The 20,041-nt window shown below is 39.1% G+C and overlaps 3 protein-coding genes across 7 annotated transcripts; 2 read left to right on the plus strand and 1 right to left on the minus strand.

The window, feature by feature from the left end:
- The first annotated feature begins 229 nt into the window (after positions 1 to 229).
- ebpl (EBP like) lies at positions 230 to 7,037 on the plus strand. The gene is made up of 4 exons (XM_026931659.3): positions 230 to 1,449; positions 1,529 to 1,598; positions 5,510 to 5,648; positions 6,282 to 7,037. The coding sequence occupies exons 1-4, from the start codon at positions 1,261 to 1,263 to the stop codon at positions 6,514 to 6,516; spliced, it is 633 nt and encodes a 210-aa protein (XP_026787460.2). The 5' UTR covers positions 230 to 1,260; the 3' UTR covers positions 6,517 to 7,037.
- A 63-nt stretch (positions 7,038 to 7,100) lies between these two features.
- arl11 (ADP-ribosylation factor-like 11) lies at positions 7,101 to 8,307 on the minus strand. Its single transcript, XM_026931660.3, has one exon. It carries the CDS (start codon positions 7,912 to 7,914, stop codon positions 7,375 to 7,377), a length of 540 nt encoding a protein of 179 aa, XP_026787461.1. The 5' UTR covers positions 7,915 to 8,307; the 3' UTR covers positions 7,101 to 7,374.
- Positions 8,308 to 9,150: 843 nt separating this feature from the next.
- On the plus strand, positions 9,151 to 20,012 carry rcbtb1 (regulator of chromosome condensation (RCC1) and BTB (POZ) domain containing protein 1). 5 transcript variants are annotated; one of them, XM_026931669.3, is made up of 13 exons: positions 9,151 to 9,246; positions 9,512 to 9,545; positions 11,072 to 11,306; positions 11,653 to 11,803; positions 12,683 to 12,849; positions 13,851 to 14,009; positions 14,283 to 14,390; positions 14,587 to 14,729; positions 15,303 to 15,493; positions 16,159 to 16,285; positions 17,125 to 17,276; positions 17,543 to 17,673; positions 18,175 to 20,012. In XM_026931669.3, exons 2-13 carry the CDS (start codon positions 9,529 to 9,531, stop codon positions 18,313 to 18,315), a joined length of 1,722 nt encoding a protein of 573 aa, XP_026787470.1. In that variant the 5' UTR covers positions 9,151 to 9,246; positions 9,512 to 9,528; the 3' UTR covers positions 18,316 to 20,012. The 5 variants fall into 5 exon arrangements, with proteins under 5 accessions (XP_026787470.1, XP_026787471.1, XP_053085868.1 ...); XM_026931670.3 differs by lacking the exon at positions 9,512 to 9,545 and having other exon boundaries at positions 9,246 to 9,360; XM_053229893.1 differs by lacking the exon at positions 9,151 to 9,246 and having other exon boundaries at positions 9,424 to 9,545.
- Positions 20,013 to 20,041: the final 29 nt, after the last annotated feature.

The following is a 20,041-nucleotide window of genomic DNA, read 5'->3' on the forward strand; positions in this document are numbered from 1 at the left end:
AGTTACAACCATACACAATGTGGAACTTCTACAACAGTAGGTTACTAATATGAACACTTCAGTTTTCCTTCATGTTTTGTCTTGTTCTAGTCCTTCAGTGTTAGTTGCAGGTAATGATGCAATTTCTGGGGTGTCATGGCCGCTGTCCAAGGTCCTGACCTATACTTGTTTCTCAAAAAATACGGCCCAAGAACACCAGAGTGATGTGACTTGTGCAGGAAAATATTCCCAGTAGACATATGCCTGCAAATTATTGCCAGTTTTTAACCAAAGGAGAGGGTGTCTTAATGGTGATTGTCAATCAGTGCATTGGAGTGAGAGAGCGTTTGCCCCCTTGACAGGTTATGAACAGTGCCACGAGCCCCAGATGATTTTCATTTTCTAGTTCCCTCTGGATCCCTGTGCTGGTGCCAGGAATGTGTGGAAGGTAATGGATGATTCCAAGTTCCCTGACAAGACAGAAGACCTAAAATGACCCTAGAGACTAAAGATTATCTAAGAGAATGAACAGTGTCAAGGGTAGAGGGACCAAAATTTCTCACAACAACCCTTGGATCCCTGGCTACTCAGGACTCTTAGAATCAACCGTCCACAGTCAGATTCATTCATTCATCTTCAGTAAGTGCTTTATGCTATTCAGGGTCACAGTGAATCCAGAGCCTATGCTAGGAACATTTTGGAGTGAGGCAGGAATACAGTGTAGGATGATGCCAGTCCATCACAGGTCATCATCCACACACATCCATACACTCTTTCACACTTAGTGGCAATTTAGAGTAGCCAGTCTACTAACAGCATGTTTTAGGGGGTGAGAGGAAACCCATGTAGACTGAACCTGGGACCCTGGAGCTGAGGTGCCAGGACTACCCTCACACCACCATGCTGCCTTCTGGGAAGACAGCGGCTGTCAAAAGGTCCTAGGGAACAAAAATAGTCTAGGAGAATGAATGGTTTCTAGGGTAGGGGGCACAGAAGTCCTACTGCCACCCCTGAACCCCTGCATACTCAGGACTCTTGGAATCATCTCTAATTTGCCCGGATTCACAATAACCCCTAATGCTCCGTTTCTCTCTAATAATGAACCAAACTCGAGCAAATCTCACTTTTAGTGCAAAATGCTGGACTCTGACCATCTGAGGGGGAGGAGCTAAAAATCGCAAGATGGTTGCACCAACCAAAAAGCAAGATTAAAGTTCATTCGGTGATTCTTCCTAATACTTTCTTCTCTACAACTTGTGAGGAGCTTGTGTTTGCTCTGCAATGCCTGGAGCCGCGATGGCGGAGGATCCAGCACTTCTCACCCCGGTCACAGTCGCCTGTCTTCTCGCCTGCGCCGCCCAGTTCGCCGTCGCTTTTATTCTGGCGCAAATCTGGGGCAAAAAATGTTCAGCAACCGATAGGTGGGTCCTCGTCTGGCTGTTCTACGATGCCATCGTGCACATCACTCTGGTGAGTAGACGAGTGTAGCGTTTAGAAGAGGAAACAGAGAGAACACGTTTCTCAGGTTTGTGGTCGCTTGGTGTTGCAGGAGGGTCCGTTTGTTTACATGTCACTGGTTGGAACTGTTGCAACATCAGATGGAATATTAGCCGAGTTGTGTAAGTATTATACTGCATGCTTTTTAATTTCATGCTTGTATATTCCATTTTTAAAAAAAAGTTTAAACAAACCTATTTGGATTCAGTTATAGTAGTGTAGTCCACGTGTTAAAATATGAAAAGTGCTTTGAGCGACATCTAGTGTTGAATAATGGTAGTGACGCATAATATCTATCTCCCATCTATATTCATTGAAAAGATGAATATAACTAATACAGTACTGTGCAAATGTCTTAGACACATGCAGAGAAGTGCTACAGAAATGCTGTAGGGCAAAGATGCTTCCAAAAATAATGAAATTAAATGTTTCTCTATTTAAAAAAAATACTATAAAGTATTACAGTAAATCAGAATGAGCTTTTATTGCCAAGTGTGTTCACACACACAAGGAATTTGACTTGGTATGAAGCTTCCAGAACACACATACCAATAAGATGGCAAGACATATTATAATAATAGTAATATGAGAGAATATCTAACCCTGTACAGTAGACACAATAGGCTTAATGGAATACATATATGTACAGATATAATACAGCTATGTGCAACGTGAAGGCGATGGCAGAAGCATTAGGGGTATGTGTACAGGTAGTATAGTGAGAATGCACAAAATATATTGCACAAAAAATACAGTAATAAACAGTAATAAATGAAAAAAGTCAATATTTAGTGTGACGACCCTTTGCTTTCAAATTTTTCTTTAGTAGTCTCAGGTACAATGTGTGCAGTTTTATAAGGAAATGAGCTGTAAGTGTTACTGAGCATCTTGCAGAAGCAGACACAGTTCTTCTGGAGACTTTGACTGTCGCACTTGCTTCTTATTTTTGCAGCAAAACCCAGCAGCCTTCATTATGTTTGTTGTCTGAAAAGTGTCTCTTATGTAATATGCTGCTTTCTTTACTGACATACAAACATTTTTCTGTAACATTTAATTTTGTGCTGGAAAACTAATGTTTGGAAATATAAAATGTTTTTGTACTGACTGAATAATGTAGAAGTCATAAAATAAAAATCTATAACAAAGTTTATACTAAAAAAAAAAAATAGGGTGCCTAAGACTTTACTATATTACTATTACTATATTACTATTACTACATCTACTATTATTGCTTAATAGTAGATGTAGTAAAAAGTTAAGCTTACACAATGTTTCCAAAGAAACAAGACATTTCAGGCAAAAACTTTTTCATTGGTTGTGCAGGAAAAGTGTTTCTGAGGTTCTCAGATATTATTTATGCTAGCAGAAATGGCCAGGGACCAATGATCAGGGAAGGAAGAATTGTGGGAGATATTAGATTTAAGTGAAAGTATAGATAATGTGTCAAAATCTTAATTAAAAGTGGAAGTAAAAAGGTTGCTACTTTTTTGTGAACCGTCATTTTTATATTATTGGGTTGTGTAAATTATAACAGGTGTAGAAATATACACAAACAAAATTTAAACAAACCCCCACCCTCCCAGTTCCTGCCCATCTCACAATAGACTAGAACAGATGAAAGGAGTGTGTATACAGTCAGGTCCATAAGTATTTGGACAGTGACACAAGTTTGGGAATTTTGCCTCCGTACGCAACCACAATGGATTTGATGGATGTGTAGACTTTCAGCTTTAATTTAAGGGGTTTAACCAAAATATTACATTAACTGTTTAGGAATGTTTTTTTCAGAGTCCCTCCATTTTCACAGGTTCAAAAGTAATTGGACAAACTAACATAATGATAAATATTAGGAATATTTTAATAATACTTTGATGCAAATCCTTTGCAGTCTCATCTTCCCTTGAGATGATTTGCCAGGCCTTTACTGCAGCCGCCTTCAGTTGCTGCTTGTTTGTGGGTCTTTCTGCCTTCAGTTTTGTCTTCAGTAAGTGAAAAGCATGTTCAGTTGGGTTGAGGTCAGGTGGCTGACTCGGCCATTTAAGAACATTTAATTTCCAAGCTCTTGGGCTGCTTTCGCGGTATGTTTAGGGTCATTATCCATCTGTACTGTGAAGTGCCGTCATATCAGTTTTGAAGCATTTGGCTGAATGTGAGCAGAAAGTATAGCCATACACACTTCAGAATTCATCCTGCTACTTCTATCAGCAGTCACATCGGTGACCCAGTTCCATTGGCAGCCATACATGCCCATGCCGTAACACTGCCTCCACATGTTTGACAGATGATGTGGTATGATTTGGATCATGAGCCCTTCCATTCCTTCTCCATACTCTTCTCTTCCCATTATAATGGTACAAGTTAATCTTGCATCAGAACTGGTCAGGCTTTTTTAGAGCTTTTTTTAGCAGTCTAATCTGGCCTTTCTGTCCTTGACTGTCACCAGTGGTTTGCATCTTGAGGTAAACCGTCAGTGCCAGTGATACAGCTACCTCCTCGAGAATGTTCTTGACTTCACCAAGAATTCTGCGATCATCCACTTTAGTTGTCTTCTGTGGTCTTCCAGGCCTTTTGTTGTTACTGAGCTCACCAGTGCATTGCTTCTATTTAAGAATGTACCAAATTGTTGATTTGGCCACACCTAAAGATTCTGCTATCTCTCTGATGGGTCTGTTTTGTTTTTTCAGGCTAATGATGGCCTCTTTCATTTGCATCGACACCTCTTTAGACCACATAGTGAGAGTTCCCATGAACAGCTACCAAATGCAAATTCAATGCTTGGAATCGACTCCAAACCTTTTATCTCCTTAAATTTTCATGAAATAATGAGGAAACATGCCACATCTGGCCATTAAACTGCTTATTAGTCAGTTGTCCAATTACTTTTGAGCCTGTGAAAATGGAAGGACTCTGTAAAAAAAAAAATGGCTGTAATTCCTAAATGATTAATGCAATCTTGTTTTAAACTTCTTGATTTAAAGCTGAAGGTCCACACTTCAAACACATCTTGATTGCTTCATTTCAAATCCACTGTGGTGGTGTACAGAGGCAAAATTACGAAAACTTTGTCACTGTCCAAATACTTATGGACCTGAATGTATAGAGGAAGAAGAAGTAAGAAGAGGAACAGAAGAAAGGAAAATGAAAATGAAAAAGGGCCTAGTAATGACAAAAAATAAAATAAATTAATAAAACATTTAGATCTAAAGATTAAACTTTAGATATTGAAATTACCCATTAATCGTGCAACAGGAGGAAGTGAAGGATTTAACTTTAACACGTGCAGCCTCCACGCTCCTGCCCCAGCACCATGTACATGAGCCGTAGAAAGTTCCATTATAATGGCATCCATTAAAGTGAGGGCCCACATACACCTACACATTCTGTGTGGGGGGGTTCCGACGATTAACTAATAATTTTTAGCAGCTGTTGAAAGCAGCTAGAAGTAGATTGCTCTGCCAGGGTAACTACTTTCCTAAATGTATAGGCACATGAATACTGATATCTTAAACAGGCCATGCTTCTGTAATTTGAAAAACAGTAACTCAAAAACATATTAGGTTAATTCTGCTGCAGTTTATGTAATAAACAAGGATAAAATTTAGGCTTCATACTTTCAGTACTTAATGTTTCCCCACATAACACCCTGTACTGTCCCAGTATAGTAGATGCACCAATTATTGTCACAAGGACATGCTGTTAAAAGCTGAAAAAGAGCTTTGTGTTCGAGTGTGATTGCATATTTTTTATGCTAGGTTAACTCTGACTGTAGTCCTGTGTGTTACTGTTTAGTGTGTCAGTTTTGAGACGGAAATGGCAGATGCCTGTCAGAGGTTTTGCATACACACACTAACAAAGAAGAACTGATCTACAGCTTTATCTGTGCCTGCTGATGATCTACCAATGATAATCACTTTTCTTAGGGTCATGATTACCTGGTTAAGATAGGTTTAGAGTTGGTACAGAATAAAATATGAACTGGCTGGGACTCCCAGAGTGTTGGAATGAGAGCGTTGCTGTATGTAATGTCTTATAGGGAAAGAATACGGGAAGGCAGATCAGCGCTGGCTCCATTCAGACCCAACCATCGTATCCTTGGAGCTGCTGACTGTCGTATTGGATGGGTTCCTAGCGCTGCTTTTGGTCTACGCTATTATTAAAGACAAGCATTACAGGTAAAACTGGCATCAGAATTTCTAAATTTCTAATAAAATACTAACACAAAATTAGGCCTTAAGCTATACTAGTCAGGATTTATTCTGTGATTTAGATAATTATTATTTGGTGCTCAGTTTTGAGGTAGTGTAATTTAATAAGACACGTACAACTGAATGCAAAAGTTAGCATCCTCTTCAGGAAGAAGACAAATGTAATATATATCAAACAGATGTTTCTTTATATTAAATGTGCAAAACACCCAAAGTATCAGTTAAAAAGTATGTATTTCTCCTTCTGACTTTAGTATAAATATTCTCTAATAATATTGCTGTCCCTTTCTTCCGTATCCTCTGTACTAATTTATCTTTTGAACATTTTCAAATAAGCTAATTTGTAAAATATTGGTATATTTAATATATTTTTCCATTTAAAGAAACATGAGCGAGGAAAATTTTTTTGCACTTAACTGTATTTTTGATTTATTATTGAAATCAGATTTAGCAATCTATATAAGTTTTGTTTTAGTAAATGATTTGTCTTTCATTAAATCGCATGCACTTGTGGAAAGACATTTAAAATGAATTCTTTCCAAAATAACCAAACTTGCATAAACTTTAACATCCTCACCCACTGCTCTTTCTACATTCAAGGCACTTTGTTCAAATCACCCTGTGTGTGTGTGAGCTATATGGAGGCTGGATGACCTTCTGCCCAGACTGGCTGATAGGAAGTCCCAACCTGAATATCAACAACTGGCTCTACCTGTGGGTCTACCTGGTCTTCTTTAATGGTGTATGGGTTGTGGTGCCTGGACTCTTGCTCTGCCAGTCATGGAAGGATCTACAGAAATCCCATCAATATATGAAGAAGAATAAGAAAAAGTAGATATCCAGACTTGATGTGTTTGTTTAGGAAGAAACAGCGAGGGACAGAACAGTGACCATGACTGAGATACGTGATTCCTCATATTGTTTGTTTGTTTGTGATTTTGTTGGGTACAAATGGTCTTTATCAATTCTAAGTGCACCACACAGTGTTTTCTGCCCTAATTACTCCATCCTAACAGTGGATGGATTATTATTATTAGCTGATGGTTCAGTTAATGGATCTTAACAGTCATGGATATTTTTTTTTTTTGTAAAATAATGGCACAGATTTGTTGTTCAACATTTATGAGCTGAATTACTTTTTAACAAATAGCAATGCTTGTTTTGGTGAACAAAGGACAGAATGTAATACTAAGTGAATGTGCAGGTGTATCTGAGACACACCCATGAAGTTACATCTACCTCAGAAATACACCCAACACAGAAACATGGCAACACAATGAAGAGAATTATTTTGTTATATTACGATACCCAATCTTTGTATTGCTACAGTCAAGCATAATAAAGTTAATTCACCTAGCTGTTAGTATAATGCGTTAATTTGTGCATTTCAGTACATCATAAGCTATTCATATAAATAAATTTGACACTTCTGCAATACATGTCTTTGGTTTCGTGTCTCAACCAGTAAAAAAAAAATGTCTTGAAACTTCCTTGTTGTTTACACTTCCCCTTTTTGTAGTTCGTCGAGAAGCAGCTTATATGATTTGTCACTCATTCGGTCATCTACCCTCTTTTAAGTGTTAATACCCCATTCTCTTTTCATTCTCATTAGCTTTCAGTCTTTAGCTAGAATTCTGGTTATTCCAAAAACTCATATTTGAGTACTGGTCATGCCCATTGATGCCATCTTCCCTCACTTCTTCTGAATCAGTTTGGCCACAGACAGGAAAGCCTGCTGCAGTCCCCGTCCTCTTAAACCACTGCATGCCTGGATCTCCCAAATCCTGTCAGTGCAGCTTTCTAAATCCAGCTGTTGACACACTTCATTTAATGTCATCGAGTTTGGTATATCTGTTTTATTAGCCAAGACCATCAGTGGAACATTTTCCAGGTTGTGGTCGCTTAAAATGGTCTTCAGAGCCATCTTTGCTTCCTCCATGCGGGTCCTGTCACTGGCATCCACCACGAACACTAGCGCCTTGCATCCATCCAGATAATGCCTCCAGTTGGGCCTCAGACTCTTCTGGCCACCTATATCCCAAACTGTAAGCACTGACTTCTTGTTCAGCTCCAGGGTGACCACGTTGAAGCCTATGGTCGGTGAAGTTTCCATGATGACCCCTCGTTGAAGCCTGTAGAGCAGAGTGGATTTCCCAGCTGAGTCCAGGCCCATTAAGGCCACTTGGGGCACCTTTTTGAACTTCTTGGCCTGCTTCTGAAGATTGGGCCCCATTGTACACTTCGTCTTCCCTGAGGAGATGCCACTGATGTGTTTTGTTGAGATGAACTCCTACCTTTAGTGCTCAGGAGGAATTTGAGTCAACAGGAAGAGGCTTCAGGAAGGAGAAAGGTCTCTTGTAGGTCCTATAGTTTGCTCAGGAAAGCAGAATGCAAAGCAGGAGCTACACTGAATAGCCACAGCAGGTTGCGTTATGTATGACAGTTTTTGCTACACACCTCTAAACAAGTTAGTCAGCATTCTTCCTGATGAGGAGGTAACCTTTCTTTTGTGGCATGCACATTTAAGGAAACAGGAAACATGCATTAATTTGTTACATTACGTGAAAGTTCAGTTTGTGTTAAAGGATTATTAATTATTTGCCTGAAATAAACAAATCCTAAGTGATTGATGATTGGGAAAACTGTTGACTCAAACATTAAAGCTCTTTTGTTTGGTTTTATAAAGAATGCACAATAAACTATAACGTCAAAGCAAATCAAGGAAACTATTGCAGTAGTTAAATAGTAAGTAAATAGTTAAATATATTTAGAAAAGCAAATTTTTATTTTTTTAGTTTTTTTTTTTTTTTTTTTTTTTTTTACGTTGTTATTGTGCTCATTTGTTTTATCCACCATTACCCTGATCAGGATAAAGCATTTACTGAAGATGAATGAATGAATAAATTATTAAGGTATCATTAAAGTATGATAATTATTATATATCTAGAAACACTGAAAAAATACAATCCTGAGAACACTGTGCCCGAGGCAGGAATACACCATGGATAGGATGCCAGTCCATCGCAGGACACCATGCACACACATTCACACACTCGTTCACACCTCGGGGCAATTTATCTTAGCCAGTCCACATACTGGTGTGTTTTTAGGAGGTGGGAGGAAACCGGAGAACCCAGAGGAAACCCATGTGGATATAGCGAAACTTCGCACAGAGAGTAACCTGAGCTAAGGGTTGAACCGTAGACCCTTATTTACAGAGTTTTATATATTTATATAGGTTTTTGAGGTATGGCTTACAATTCAAAAGACCAGCCAAATAGGAAAATAACTATAAGAGCTCAAGAATAAAGGTAATAACTGTGGGGTTACATCCTCTGAAATGAAATTAAAAATAAATTCACTTTGAGAACTGCATACATACATTTACAAGAGTGTAAAATCTCTTATTATTCCGCTTCAAATGTAACATTTAAAAATTGCAAAATTATTTTTGCAGTTATCAGATTATTTTATACGTATAAACACACTAAAGGCACTTTATTTATCAGGGTCTTTTCTTTTGTACAGTGAGGCTGAGTGGGAGGCGGCTGGTTTACTGGCTGACGTAAGTGGAGTGTGTGAATGTAGTACACACACACACACACACACAGCTGATAACATTATCACACTGAAAGCTGTAGAAGCTCCAGTTGGTAATATTGTCTGAAACAATTGTTAGGTAGGTTGTTTATTTGTTTTAATTGTGTGAACTGGTTTTGTTTTTCTCCGCCCCCTGCCTCTCTCTCTCTCTCTACCTCTCTCTCCCTCCATCTCTCTCTCTCTCTCTCTCTCTCTCCCTCCCTCCCTCCCCCTCCATCTCTCTCTCTCAGTTCTATCCGGTGTGCTGATGGAGCGATGCTGTAGGTCAGTACCACAAGAGTTAAGCTAGCTATCTTAGCTAATAATTGTCTTTCTGGCTAGTTAGCAAGCTAGATAGCTAATGTAGTTGCTGACACGACTGTTCATTTTGCACAAAGCGCATGCTAACTCTGCTAGTCCGTTAGCTAGTAGCTTATCTTAGCTGTTGACATACTTGACGCTAGCTACATTTTTGACAACAGCTTCCTGAACTTCTTAAACCTAATTATTTTAATTAAATTTGCCAAGCGACGAGCGTATTAATGTTGTTTTTTTTGGTTGAATCCTAAATGTTTCTCAGCTGCCTACACGAGCCCACCACATATGGTACGAATTAGTGGTTATATCTAGTGCACTCCGTGATCAGGTGGGAAGTATTTGGGATTCGGCCTTTCTCACAGACAGCAGTGTCACTAATGAGGCTCATCAGCTTTCACTTTTAAGCTTTTCAATAATAAGCTTTCACTGTTTTTTAGAGTTTTCTAGCAGCACCAAGTCAGAAACCCTGGTTTCTGGTAACATGATTTCAGCACATTTACTACTTTTCCTGACACAAAGGTTTGTTTTCATCAGCCACTGTAGCTAATACTGCAGTTTGGCATTAGGTTCATTTTGAATAGATTTAAAAGGATATTGAACAATGTGTTTATTGTGTAAGAGGTCAGTTACTGTGCTAAGTGGGAAAAAATGTGTAGAGACCTAATGTAAAAGTTACCAGACCTAGATGGACATAAACATCATATCAAAAGCTCCCCCAAAGCGAATGTAATCATTAAACACTTATTTAAACACTAGAAATGTATAATAAATGTAACAAAAATATGATCATGAGCATCACCCAAAAAAGTCATCATGCATAGTGACGTCATTATGAACTTCAGGCATATCTTATTTGATTGACAAGATATCAAAATGCATCATTGTGCTTGTCTGATGTCACAAACATGTCACAGGGTTAGTGGGAATTATGCTTTGTAAATAGTAACAATTTAAGTTGCTAGGTAGTGGTGGGAAATTTCCCAGTACCACTGAGAAACTGGGAGAAATTTGTCAACCAGTGAAGCCAGCCTCCACGTCTTTTTCAAATGTTGCTCATGTGACGTCACAGGCCAACCGAACACACTCAGGGGGGAAGTGCTATCAGCCTTCTTACTCATACACGAGCTCACACGTCTGATCGGCTAGTGTTGCTGTGATTGACAGGAGTAATGCCATCCCTCCCACCCAGAGATCACAGCCAGTTTTTCTCTCTTGGACTCCCGTCCACGGATGCCTGTGTTATCGTCAGGTTTTGAACTCATGATCTCCCAGTAATAGGGATAATTTCTACACTTATGTACAATGGCAAGCATCTTTCTGTGGTTGTCCCTTCAACAAATACATGACAGTGCTTAGTAGCCATTAACGCAAAAGAAATGTAATGATGTGGGATGTGACAACAGGAATGTATGTTGTTCTGTAAATGTCTGTGGCTAAGACTGTAGTTCTACTGTTCTGTCTGTAATACATGTAATATGTGTGTGTGTGTTTAGTGTTAGCAGTGGCGGTAGCCACAGTGCCTCTTCCAGTAGCTGTGTTGCATCTGCTCCTGCCCCACCCAAATCTGTTTCCCCTTCCCCCTGGAGCTTCAACCGTATAGCTATGGTGGATGTAAGCAAATGGCCCCTATTCAGCCTCATGAGCACACAGGACGCTGCCTCAATACGTCAGGCGTGCGTGTTTGGAACATCCGCCAATGAGGCAATCTACATCACGCATGATAACGAGGTGAGTGTGATGTGAAGTGCAGTCAGGATTCATAACCCAGTTAGTCAAGGAGGCTAACCAGTACCAGATGCAACACTGACTTAAAAGAAATGTCTTCGGTCTTACGAGAGCGTTTTGTGGCATGTGGTTTACAATAATAGGACCAAAGTGGGGCCAGATTGTACTGAAAAATAGGAACAAATTAGTACTGGCACACACACCTGCATATGGGTTTCATTGTATTGACACAGTTCTTTCTAGTGCGTAATGTAATATAAGGTCTCAGATGTTAACTACATTCAGTACTGTTGATATTGAGTATATTATATGGAGGAATCCTTAGTATTGTGGTTGTTTTTTTCCACAGGTGTATGTGTTTGGGCTGAACTGTAGTAATTGCTTGGGCACAGGGGACAGCACGAGCACTATCATCCCTAAAAAGCTAGACTGTCTGAGTGGGAAGAAGGTGGTCAGTCTGAGCTATGGCAGTGGGCCACATGTGCTGCTCGCTACAGAGGGTAAGACATGCTAGGTGGAGTCGAGTACCCGTTTTTGAGTAAGAACTGTGGTCTGATTAGTTGAAGTGACACAGCGGGCAGGATTGTACACCTGCACAAATGATTATCATTTCATAGTAAGAGACTGGAGCTTAAAAAGGAGCCCCTTGTTGTATGCCAAAGCTGTACAAGAGCTAAGTAACTTTGGCTTCAAAATACGCTGGAAACTAGCACTAGTTCAACTCACCATCACCTTGCATTTAAACTCAAAAAGATGTTCAGAATGAAAACCTAGACATTACCCAGACTAGAATAACATTTTTAAGTATATTTTTTCTATACTTTATTTTTATTTAAACATATATTGTGTGTTTACTGGTGATTACACAAAAACACGATAGGGATCATCAGTTAGATTTGCCCTGGAGCCAGATTCTTGCTAAGCAATCCCCAATTAGGCTACACCAACAAATACATTAGAGACAGAGTAATGTATTGCATAAAGAGAATGCAACTGTAAAGCAAACTGTTGTGAAACTTTAGGGCTGTTTTATAATTTGGGCTAGACTTAGTTTCAGGAAAGTCAAAAGTCCAAACCAACCAATTAAAAAAAAAGGAACTATACAACTCCCTGACTTTAACCCCATTAAACTCTTTTGGAATAAATATAGACATTGTTGGAGAGCTGTTTGAGAGTTTTAGATCACAGACATATGCAATATGTGACGAGAGACATATAGTACATCACTACTGGCTCCTTTTCCACATGATTATCTGTCTCTAGAGCAAATAATCTATGTGATAAAGGCTAGTGCTGTGAGTGCGTCCACAGGTATTGTGAAATATTTTAGTGCCAGCATATTGTCTCTTCTCAGATCAGTGCATCGTTTGCCTTTGCAGAGGGCCAGCTGTACGGGTGGGGACATAACGGGTACAGTCAGCTGGGTAACGGGACTACCAATCAGGGAGTGTCTCCTGTGCTTGTGTCCACTAACCTGCAGAACAAGAGGGTGATCGAGGTGGCTTGTGGATCACACCATTCAGTCGCCCTGACCCATGATGGAGAGGTGAGAGAGAAGAGGGGCAGCACAGGAAATGAAATCTGAGCTGCCTTATTTTAGATTAATAGTGTTATTTTTAATTTTTGACATGGGTAGTCCAGGTTGTCAAAAAGACCTACATCAAGTTTTTGTTCATTTCATCCATTATCTTGTTTTGTGAGAATGTTTTACAGTACAGTTTTTCTGTGAAGGTGATTTCTATTCTGTCTGATTCACATTTGTGAGATATCAATGCCTAACCTACTCAAACCACTTCCTATGCCTCTTTTTACCGCTCTTTTTAGTCTGACTGCTTCTAATTCTGTGTTAGAAATAATAGGTTTCTATATTTCTGATAGAAGTAATATGTTATAGGTTAGTTGCACATTGAAAGACATTAGATAGGACTGAATTATGTATCACCTTCAACCTCATGTCAGTTATCAGGGCACTTGGCTGTGCCATTGTGCTAACTGAGGAAACGTGTGATACATGACCCTAAGCTTGAAGGGCCATTGTTCTCCTTTAGGCTTCAGCGAAGCCAGGCACTGTATATTTGTCCGTGTGCTTGTATGCTAATTAATTGTTTGCTAATTGTGTGGGGTTTTTTTTGTGAAGTCTAATTTGTAGCTCTAGTAACAGATAAATAGATGGATGGATGGATGGATGGATGGATAGATAGATCACTTTGTTAATCCCAGAGGGAAATTAATACCAGAGGTTGTAACGGTCATTGCTTTAGTTCAGTTTATAAATAAGGCCAATATTGCAGCTGTCTGTAATTTCTCTATTGTAATCCATGTGAGTTACCTTTGCAATGGGAATTTATTAAAATGGCAGTTTTTCCATTGCAGCATAAAAGTAGCAATGTCCTAAAAAAGTTTTTGCTTTAATTATGGAAAAGACAACTACTACTTTTTTGAATTACTAGTGCAATACTTGATGAAACATGAAATTTGGTGGTTATTTGTTGGTTTGCACATCGCTTATCATTTCAAACAGTTTACGTCTTATTCTTGGTCACTCAGGTGTTCGCTTGGGGCTATAATAACTGCGGTCAAGTGGGGTCAGGATCCACGGCCAACCAGCCCACACCACGCAAGGTCTCCAGCTGCCTCCTTAACAAAGTAGTGGTCAGCATAGCCTGTGGTCAGACCTCCTCCATGGCAGTAACAGACAACGGCGAGGTAAAAGTGGAAGTGTCATGACTTTATTCTTTTGCTTAACCCAAAGAGCATATTTTCATTTGTCAGATTTTGAAGGGTGTTTTGAACACCTGGTACAGTCATAATCTTAACGACGGGCCACGTCACAATTTAATAGCTTCAGCTACTTTTATTTCTGGAATGATATACTCTCATTTTTATAATTCTATTATGTCTGTGTACATTATGTTGTTCATGTATATGCTCTATGTACGTTTGGCTCCTTGTGTATGCGTGTGTGTGTGTGTGTTTTAGGTGTATGGTTGGGGTTATAATGGTAACGGACAGCTTGGTTTGGGGAACAATGGAAATCAGCTGACACCGTGCCGTCTAGTAGCGCTACAGGGTGTTTGCGTCCTACAGGTCAGTTTTGGTTGTTTTATACTAGTCACTATCCAACATCCCCAAATATGTAAAGATAATTATTTAATGCAATTATAAATTGTGAACAATAATTTAATCTTTTATTTATTGTAATGAAACATTGCCATATGTTATTGCACAGCAAAATCTCAGTTAGCTGATTGTATTGAGATAAAGCTTGTGCCATATGTTTCAGATTGCCTGTGGTTATGCCCACTCACTGGCACTAACAGACGAGGGACTGTTGTACGCATGGGGAGCCAACACTTATGGCCAGCTTGGTACAGGCAACAAGAGCAATCAGCTCAGCCCTGTTCAGGTCATGGCTGAGAAAGAGAGGTGAGAGGGAGTGGAGTTGTTGTTAGTTGTTTTGATCTTAATTTTTTTTTTTAATTTTTCATTTCTTATAATTGTTTGCTGTTATTTTTATTTTCTGTTTTTCTCAGTTAACATGTCAGACCGTTGTGTGACCAAATGCTGGGTGTGGCAATGCAGTCACATTGAGTTAATAACAAAGAGTGTGTCTGTGTGTCTGTGTGTGTGGCTGGTCTGCATGCCAGTACTGCTTCACATTGTTGGGTCTTAGAGCCCTTTCCTGTCAGCTCGCTCTGTTGTTTCCTCCTCTTCCTGTTTGAGTGTCCTGTGATGGAACACCTCTTCAGGGCCTGTTTTGAAGGAATGCTCACCCCTTGTGCTTAGTTTGTAATTGCAAGAAGATGGCATTTCCTGAAAGAAAAGAAAAATTTTCTGAAAAGAATTTTGGTCCAGTAGTCTGTGAAGGAATGCTGTGAAGGATTTGTTTAGTGTTCCTCAGCTGCTTCTTAGCCTATGATGAGTTTCCATTTATATTTTTTTCTTTCCTTGTCACCTGTGTTCCCTCCCTTTCCTCTGATTATTTCCAAACTCCTCCAGGATTGTGGAGATAGCGGCATGTCACTCCACACACACCTCGGCAGCAAAGACCCAGAGTGGCCGGGTCTATATGTGGGGCCAGTGCAGAGGCCAGTCCGTCGTCTTACCCCACCCCACACACTTCAGCTGCACTGACGACGTCTTCGCCTGCTTCGCAACACCATCTGTCATGTGGAGACTCCTGTCCATGGGTGAGTCTGGAGAAGTTGTTTTTTTTTCTCCCCCCTCTCAGGGCAATTCCAGCATTATGGACATGATGTCCTATTGACCTCAGCTTAATATTAGTGAGAGATTGTTGAATATTTTTTCATGTGGCCTTACAAGGACAGCACAGAGCAGTATCCAAAAGTAAGATGTTCGGTTTATGGACGTGATACTGTCGAGTGTGGTGGTAATGATGCATTTTCAGTGAAGGCTGTGGAAAAATTATCAGATGGAAATTAATAGAACTTATTGTGCTCACAACTTTTTTTTTCCCTAGGGTAAGGTTCACATTTGCATGGAACAGCCCTAAGCACTTCTCTGAGATCTAGTGCTGGTAAACTCAGCCATTGGCCAGTTAACGTTTTACCTTTTCTTTGCTTTTTTTTTTTTTTTTTTTTGGGCGTATCCCTTCAAAGCTACAGCTAATATTAATCTGTCTTCAGGAAGGGACAGTCAGGGCTTGTTCAATCAAAACACATTGTGCTGTGTTTCAAATGATTGTTGTTACTAGGTCATGTTGAGCTGCATCATGGCTGCACAACTTAAGTTCAGTTTTATTCACTTCTGGTTCAGCTTCTCTCCTGGTCAGAGCTGAATAATGTATTATGTGTCTAAATGACATGTATTAACACAACTGTTACTCTGCTTGTAGAGCACGATGATTTCCTTACCGTGGCCGAGTCTCTGAAGAAAGAGTTTGACAGCCCTGAGACCTCAGACCTCAAATTCAGTGTAGAAGGCAAATTCATTCATGTCCACAAAGCTGTGCTTAAAATCAGGTGCGTGCTCCACTCCAATTCACTTAATGTGGATAGTGTGATTTATTCATTTGCCCTAAAAAGAGCAAAGTGTTTGGTTTTGACATGCAGCGGTTACTCGGATTGAAGAATTTGAAGAAGTCGTCTACTTGAACGGCTTCACACTTGGGCCGTGTGATGTTTGGTTTACATTAACAACCGCGTTGATATCAATTGGAAACAAACTAGATTTTAAAGATGGTAGTTGTAAATGGCAAAAAAATGACATGAAGAATAGGTATGCGAAATATAATTCCAGTTGCACCTCATGTTTTTCTTAATTACACTTATGTAATGTTCTTATAGAAGAGCACATGTAGCTAGAGATGATTTGGTATAAGTATTTAGCAAGACTTGCAAATGTTAATAAGAGCATTACTTAAATGATTACAAGAAGACATTGTTGCAGTGCTTTTGAGCTATGAGTAATATGCACTACAATTAGTCTAGCTAACACAACTCAGTTAACTTGGTAAAACCATAACACTTAGCACTTTATACACCTGAAACACATCCAGATTTGGTACGATACTGAGGTCACGTCTTGGTTTGCACCTGCTCAACCATCAAACCTGAGAGACAAGCACACCACTATTTGAAATAACCAAACCAAATGATGTAGATGTGATACTGGTAGTTAGCTGGTACTGTTCTACACTACAGAGTTCTAACAGATATCAGACTCAAATGCAGATTATTATATTTGTAAAGTCTGGAACAGTTTTAAAACCTAAAACAACCAAGCCCTTAAAAAAGAGTAGTTCATATGTTCATGACCATTATTGTCTTGTCATTTATGTACCACGGTATTTCTTCCACAGATGTGAACACTTCAGATCCATGTTTCAGTCCCACTGGAATGAAGATATGAAAGAGGTGATTGAGATCGATCAGTTCTCCTACCCCGTCTACAGGTCTTTCCTCGAGTTCCTCTACACAGACACTGTAGATCTTCCTCCAGAGGATGCCATTGGTGAGTGCAAGCTGGACCATGAGATGGCACATCTACACACTTAAATTAAAATGGACATGAGAAAAAAACAGGGAAGCAATTAAGTAGGCCTGGGTAAAGCATTTAGATCTGCATGTAAATAATATTAATATGTAGAGGTAAAATATTGTATTTTAATTATTATTCTGTTTCCTTAATTGACTACAGTGAGCAAATGAAACATTTTGTTAAGCATTTAACATTACATCATCTTTCCTTTTTTCCTTTTTGTTTTATTCTCTGTGCAGGATTGCTGGATCTGGCAACTTCGTACTGTGAGAACAGGCTAAAGCGGCTGTGTCAGCACATCATAAAGCGGGGCATCACTGTGGAAAATGCTTTCTCCCTGCTTTCTGCTGCAGTCAGATACGACGCTGAGGTACAACTAACCCGCTCTTACAGGACACATAAAATACACAGGCTTGCAACAACATGTAACAGTGCAACTTCTGGCTAAAGGTCTCAGGTAGCTGGACTACCACAAGTTTGACTTTCACAAGTCTGAGGAGTTTAAAAATTGCACAGGTAGAACTGGTATCTGTGTGTGGGGAAATGAGTGGCCTATCATACAAGCACAGGATTAAATTTTGATAATGATATAAAGAAGATCAGTTGCTTATAGCACTAACACAGCTATGCTGTGCGTCCAGCTCTTCTTTTTGCACTGTGATAATGGACACTGTTATAACATGAGTCATGGTGGACAGATTAGTAGCTCGGGACAAACGGGTTTTAGTCATGGTTGCCTGGGGATAGGTAGGTTTAACAACCAGAAAAAAGTAAATGAACATATGATTTGTCCACTATCAATTTGAGTATAGGCAATTTCAATATTAATTTTAAGTACACTAATTAGTCATAATCTCTCTCTCTGGTTTAGGATCTTGAAGAATTCTGCTTCAAGTTCTGTGTGAACCACCTGACCGAGGTGACTCAGACAGCAGCGTTCTGGCAGATCGATGGGAACATGCTGAAGGAGTTTATCTGTAGAGCCAGCCGCTGTGGAGCTTTTAAAAACTGACTGTAAATAACAGAGCTAAATTTTCCAATGAGTGCAGCTGTTACTTCAAACTCATCCACAACACTAGAGGGCACTGTTACTGACTGCATGTTGGATTTTTTTTTTTTTTTTTTTTTGGTTTTGTTTTGCTTTATTACAGATTTCTGTTATAGACCAACTGCAGAATGGTTGCTTTTGTTCATTCCCGTGGCATGAATGAATTTTTATGAAGGCTTTTTGAAATCATCTTGATAGATGCTCTGATTTTTCTTTTTGTACGGGTGAGTGTTTTATGTTTCAGCATAGGTACTGTATGAATACAGAGAAATAGACATTGTTTTTCCACTAGGCTTTACAGCACTTGGTTTGTCTATGCCAATTAGGTCGTCTTCACCTCTGTTACAGTTACAGAGAGGTGCAGTCCGTCAGTGTTACTCTGTTTAACTCTATAATCCACTCTGGAATCTCAATTTAATTTACAACTGACAGTGTAGAATCACAGTAATGTCCTAACACACCTGCTGGCCTTGTAGGGCTTGTTTGTATTGTGGTGAGAACTGAATAACACTTCTTATGTAATGGTGTTTGGATCATGTTGCTATGCTATGCATAATTGCACAAATTTTTTTACCCCCAACGCTCCCCCCTCCCCCCCCAAAAAAAGCGATATCACATCCCAATTGGCAGAGCCAGGGTTAAAGTGACAGGGGAGATTAATTGGTATTTTCTATCCTGATTTAGTGCAGCTCAGATATTATTTTCATATATTATAATGGTATGATTGTGGATGTCACCCCAGTTGGTGCACCTCCTCATATTTTCTGCTCCAGTGTTGACCATGACACTTTAGCAAAGTCTTTAATTCAGGGCATTCCATATATAGAGACGTGCAGCACTACTCGTGTGTGCAAGAGGAGAACCACTTTTATTTTTTTTTGTATTTTTTTTTTTTAACCAGAAATTCCATTTATTTGTTACTAGTTGTGCTTGTGATAAGTTTCAGGATGCTCGATTGAAATTTGTTTCAGTTCTTAATGTGTGTTCATATAACTGGCTTATTTTCAACATGATCCTTTCTAATATATACTGACTTGCATATGAACTTCCTTTGACTGAGAATTTTAGGCAAACAACCAGCTGGACACAAAGATGCACATTAAAGATGCACTGCTCCTGATTTTTAATTACTATACAGATATCAGAACTCTAAAGAACAGCCGAAAGGGATTCAGTACCGACCTCTTTGCTCATTAATAACTGCAAAAGACACTCCTTTTGCTATTATATTCTTCCTGCTAATGATTTCTTAAGCGCTATTGATCCTAATTGAGCTAACAGACTTTGCATAAAAAGAAAATAAGAAATCTGAGTAGCTTTTAAAACACAGCGAGACTGCTTTGATGCCGATCGAGCATTTCAGGCTAATTTCAGTCTGATAATAATACTCAGTACTGGATCAATGCATCTCTAATTTATTTGCATCATTTTCATTTCTATGACTTCTGCTTTGTGTTGGTTTATGAAAAATGCTTGTTGTGAATGTGTAAAGAAGGAGAGAGTTTCTTTTTTGTGAGATGTATATATTGTATAGGTTTTGCACTAAACATAAAATTAAGTGATATAAATAAAATGATTTATCAAGACTGCAGTGTTGTAAGATATTAACTGTTATCAAAATAAAACAAAAATAAAACTATGGTGGAGTTTTGTTAAACATTGCAGGTGTGTGTGGTGTTTTTTTTTTTTT

Source organism: Pangasianodon hypophthalmus, chromosome 26, assembly GCF_027358585.1.
Source record: "Pangasianodon hypophthalmus isolate fPanHyp1 chromosome 26, fPanHyp1.pri, whole genome shotgun sequence".
NCBI lineage: Eukaryota > Metazoa > Chordata > Actinopteri > Siluriformes > Pangasiidae > Pangasianodon > Pangasianodon hypophthalmus.

Coding starts and splice junctions, on each gene's coding strand:
- ebpl (XM_026931659.3), top strand. CDS start 1,261: ATGCCTGGAGCCGCGATGGCGGAGGATCCAGCACTTCTCACCCCGGTC. Junction 1,450..1,528: donor CCATCGTGCACATCACTCTG/GTGAGTAGACGA, acceptor TTGGTGTTGCAG/GAGGGTCCGTTTGTTTACAT. Junction 5,649..6,281: donor ATTAAAGACAAGCATTACAG/GTAAAACTGGCA, acceptor TCTACATTCAAG/GCACTTTGTTCAAATCACCC.
- arl11 (XM_026931660.3), bottom strand. CDS start 7,914: ATGGGGCCCAATCTTCAGAAGCAGGCCAAGAAGTTCAAAAAGGTGCCC.
- rcbtb1 (XM_034299993.2), top strand. CDS start 10,060: ATGATTTCAGCACATTTACTACTTTTCCTGACACAAAG. Junction 16,286..17,124: donor AAAGCTGTGCTTAAAATCAG/GTGCGTGCTCCA, acceptor TTTCTTCCACAG/ATGTGAACACTTCAGATCCA. Junction 17,277..17,542: donor TCCTCCAGAGGATGCCATTG/GTGAGTGCAAGC, acceptor TTCTCTGTGCAG/GATTGCTGGATCTGGCAACT.